The sequence below is a fragment of the Octopus bimaculoides genome, chromosome 16, assembly GCF_001194135.2.
Source record: "Octopus bimaculoides isolate UCB-OBI-ISO-001 chromosome 16, ASM119413v2, whole genome shotgun sequence".
In the NCBI taxonomy this organism is placed as follows: domain Eukaryota; kingdom Metazoa; phylum Mollusca; class Cephalopoda; order Octopoda; family Octopodidae; genus Octopus; species Octopus bimaculoides.
Window position 1 is genome coordinate 44,313,030 of NC_068996.1, and position 4,889 is coordinate 44,317,918.

Sequence of the window (4,889 nt, forward strand, 5' to 3'; positions counted from 1 at the left end):
AGTTTAACCTTTCACACATTGCATTTTCTCTAGAGTTGTTTCCCCTGCCACTGCCCTGACACTACAGGGGAGAGAACTCGTACAGTGACATGCTGCATCTACAGTGTGCTGAAGGTTAAGTGATTGCATAGAAGCTCTCTTGATTTTGGTTGTAGTGGTGATGATTGAGATGACGTAGGCTTTGGTGGCTGTAATTAGCAATTAACAGTGGAGGTTTTAGTGATGGAAACAGAAGATGAAGTGATTGCAGTACTGGAGATGCCCAGTTGTAGTCAGTTGGTTTGTATCTGTACTGACTGTATTAGTGATAGTCATGATAGTTGCTATTGTTTAGCTCTATAAAGACACTGGAATATTCTGCTAGAACCATTTTCTTACCTTTAAATATGAAGAACTCTATTATCTGATGAAGACAGCGTCTGCTTGCTCAAAGATTTACTGCAATTCTAAATTGACACAAATTTTGGCACAAGGCCAGCAATTTTGTGACAGGGAAGGGGGTAAGTCAATTACATCAACCCCAGTGTTCAAGTGGTTCTTAATTTATCGACCCTGAAAGGATGAAAGACAAAGTCGACTTCAGTGGAATTTGAACTCAGAACATAAAGTCAGACGAAATGCTGCTAAGCATTTTGCCCAGCATGCTAACAATAATAATAATGATGTTTCAAATTCTTGCACAAGGCCAGAAATTTCAGGAGATGAGGGTAAATGAATCGTATCAGTACTCTATTTTATTGATCCCCAAAAGAATGAAAGGCAAAATCAACCTTAGCAGAATTTGAATGAGGAACATTAAATAAATATATATATATATATATATATATATATATCATTACTAAGCAGGAGTGGGTGTGTGGTGAGTAACTTTCTTACCAATCACATGGTTCTGAGTTCAGTCCCACTGCATAGCACCTTCGGCAAGTGTCTTCTACTATTGCCTCAGGCCAACCAAAACCTTGCGAGTGGATTTGGTAGATGGAAACTGGACAAAGCCCATCGTTTATATGTATATGTTTTTGTGTGTGTGTTTACGTCCCTGTAACCTAGCAGTTCAACAAAAGAGACCGATAGAATAAATACTAGGCTTACAATGAATAATTTCTGTTCAACTTAAGGTGGTGCTCCAGCATGGCCGCAGTCAAATAACTGAAACAAATAAAAGGATAAACGAGTAAGCGTTTTGTCCAGTGTACTAACAGTTCTGCTGCTCACCAGTTTCGCAATTTGTAGCAATATCGATATGTTTGCAGTCGGGTTCTGAAGTAATGTTTGTGGTAGTCAAGAGAATAAAGGATTTTTTTTTTTTTATTATATATTTATTTTGTTGTGTTATTTAAGTTACAAAAGAAGACCATTTTGCTAACATTCTGTGATAGTTTTAAGTCCCAAACCCCTTTCCTCAAACATATATAATGCAGTCAATAGAAATGACTACTTGGACGAATAGTCTTATATCAACAGCTTGTCCTCATTCATTTGTCATTCTTCTTCCTTCATATAATTATGTACTATAAATTATATTTGCTTATCACCATCATCATCATCGTTGTTTAACGTCTGCTTTCCATGCTGGCATGGGTTGGACGGTTTGACTGAGGTCTGGAAAGCCAGCAGGCTGCACCAGGCTCGATCTACAGCTGGATGCCCTTCATAATGCCAACCACTCTGAGAGTGTAGTGCATGCTTTTTATGTGCCACCGGCATGGTAGCCAGTCAGGCAGACTTGGCATCGATAGTGCTTTTTACATGCCACTGGCACGGAGAGCCAGTCAGGCAGATCTGGCATCGACCACCTTTGGATGGTGCTATTTATGTTACTGGCATGAGGAGCCAGTTGGGAGGCACTGGCATCAATCACATTTGGATAGTGCTTTTTGCGTGCCACCAACATGGGAGTCAGCCCGGCGGCACTAGCCACAGCTACGATATTGATTTCACTTGACTCAACAAGTCTTCTCAAGCATATCATATTGCCCAATACATCAAGGGTACTTTAAACGGGCCAAACGTGCAACACTGGCATTTACTTATAAATATAACATGCTAACATAGTTACAAGCATGACTGTGGTTAAGAAGCTTGATTTGTAACCATGTGGTTTCAAGTTCAGTCCCACTGTATGGCACATTTGGCGAGTGTTTTTTTTTTCCATAGCTCTAGGCATTCTTATGAATGAATTTGACTGGCGGAAGTCTGGCATGTATGTACATACACATGTGTGTGTGTGTGTGTGTGTGTGTGTGTGTTTGTATCTGTTCATTTCCCTCCATGGTTTGTCAACTAGTGTTGGTTTGCTTACATCCTTTTAACATAGCAGTTTGCCAAAAGGAAAGGGATAGAATAAGTTCTAGACTTTAAAAACAAATAAGTATTGTTCAATGAAACCCTTCATTGGGGCGTCAAAGCATGGCTGCAATCCAGTGAATGAAACAAGTTAAAGATAAAAGATATGATAATGTAATTTGTTTAATTCTACATTTCCTATAATAATAATAATAATAATAATAATAATAATAATGCAAAGGCACATGGCTTAGTGGTTAGGGCATTGGGCTCAATCATGAGGTAGTGAATTTGATTGCCAGTCTGGGCTGCATGTTGTATTCTTAAGCAAGACACTTTATTTCATGTAGCTCCAGTTCACTCAGCTGTAGAAATGAGTTGTGACATGACAGGTGCCTAACTGTATTGGCCTTTGCCTTTCCCTTGGATAACATTGGTGGTATAGAGAGGGGAGGTTGGTATGCATGGACGACTGCTGGTCTTCCATGAAACAACCTTGCCTGGATTTGTGCCTCAGAAGGGAACTTTTTAGGTGCAATCCGATGCTCATTCATGACCAAAGGGGGTCTTTACTGCTTTTAATAATAATAATAATGATAATGATAATAATAATAATAATAATAATAATAACTCTCTTTTTCTGATCTGGTATTGCAGGACTATTGGACCCTCAGGTTTTGGTTCCTAGGTCGAGCTGATGGAGTCACTAAAAAAAGGGCCTTCACTGATTACTTTCAGGAATTAATGAACCAAGACGACTTTCCAAAAAGTATGTTGTTTATATTGTTTTTAATATTTTAACTCCCAAGCCTTATTTCTTATTTTGTTCCAGGGTTCAATTTCAATATCTTATCTAATTTTGATATGAATGCCATAATGTTTTTCTCTCTGTATCATGCATTAAACAAGGATCACATAGACTTTTTTTTCTCATGATCCACTTGTAGGTCATTTTGATATCTAAGTTCATTTTATGAACTTCACCTTCTAGTGGATCATAAAATAAACTCAAATTCTTGGCTATTTTATCCAGAAGTAGGCACATCTATTTTATTCAAAATCTTTAAAAAATAACATGGTTGATTTCCTTGGTACATAAAATGTATTCTGTTCCCTTCTGTTAATTTTATATTCTGTTCAATCAGTCATTTTATCAATATGATATAAATGCGAACAATCAAAAGAAAATGCAAGGAAAATTACAAAATATATGAAAAAAATAGAAGTTCTGGTGGACCGTAATTAGTAGTTTAAGCAACAATAACATGCCAACTCCCAAAAGGGCTCATCATCATCATCGTCATCATCGTCATCGTTTAACGTCCACTTTCCATGCTAGCATGGGATTGGACGATTTGACTGAGGACTGGTGAAACCAGATGGCTACACCAGGCTCCAATCTGATTTGGCAGAGTTTCTTCAGCTGGATGCCCTTCCTAATGCCAACCACTCTGAGAGTGTAATGGGTGCTTTTACATGCCACCGGCACAAGGGCCAGTCACACGGTACTGGCAACGACCACGCTCAAAATGGTGTATTTTTAGGTGCCACCTGCACAGGAGCCAGGCCAGCGGCACTGGTAACAAAAAGAAATAATGAGGTGGCAAACATAGCACCATGACCCTGTGATGGGTAATGTGGGAATTGATGTGTTTAAGAAATTCTTCTATTGGTGCACATTTCAGTATTCTACACATAAGGAAAGTAGGAAAGCGGTTGTTGTTGATAATCTCTTGGACCCGAGAAAGATGATTCCACAACTTCTTGTTGAACACTCTATACAAAAGCATTTGTACATTAGCTCCCTCCCTCCATCAAACCAACGTTACTTGGACAGATATATGGTGTACCACACACACAGACATTGCATAGATATATGTATGTATATAATGGAATCTCCTGTCAAAGATGATGGATGAGCATTCAGCTGAATGACCTGCACACACACAAGTACATGTACATACACCGATAGACAGACAGGCAGACACACACACACACACACACACACACACACACACACACACACACACACACACACAAACACACACACACAATACTCAATCATAGTACAATATGAACTAGAAAATATAAGTAAAATTTAAACTGGTTTAATCCATTTGTTGTGGAATTTGAAAACAATGTGAATACATTTAGTTAATTACTTTATACAGAGAGAAATTAATGAGGATTTTTCGACATATTTCATAGCTTGTTGATTACTCAGAAGACAAGTACCCCTAACTCCATTGGCCCATAAAGAAAGCATTTAATTCAATCACTGTGCCAAGACTAACTTGCATGTTATGTATTTATCAGTGACACAAATTAGATAATTGATATTTATGTATAATAGAATTTGATTTAAAAAACCTGAGATAAATATAAAGTGCGTGTATGGTAAATGCATACATATAGGCACAGAAGTAGTTTTGTGGTAAGTAGCTTGCTTACTAACCACATGGTTCTGGGTTCAGTCCCACTGCGTGGCACCTTGGGCAAGTGTCTTCTACTATAGCCTTGGGCAAGTGTCTTCTACTATAGCCTTGGGCCAACCAAAGCCTTCTGAGTGGATTTGGTAGATGGAAACTGAAAGAAGCCCATAG

General features: G+C 38.4%; 1 protein-coding gene across 2 annotated transcripts in view; it reads left to right on the plus strand.

Annotated features, from left to right (window-relative positions):
* Positions 1-4,889, plus strand: part of LOC106882433 (uncharacterized) — a 200,540-nt gene that overhangs the window by 123,830 nt on the left and 71,821 nt on the right. For both annotated transcript variants that reach the window (XM_052973727.1, XM_052973728.1), the window contains exon 4: positions 2,944-3,055. In XM_052973727.1, coding sequence (XP_052829687.1) covers positions 2,944-3,055 — 112 coding nt within the window. The remainder of the gene's footprint in view (positions 1-2,943; positions 3,056-4,889) is intronic.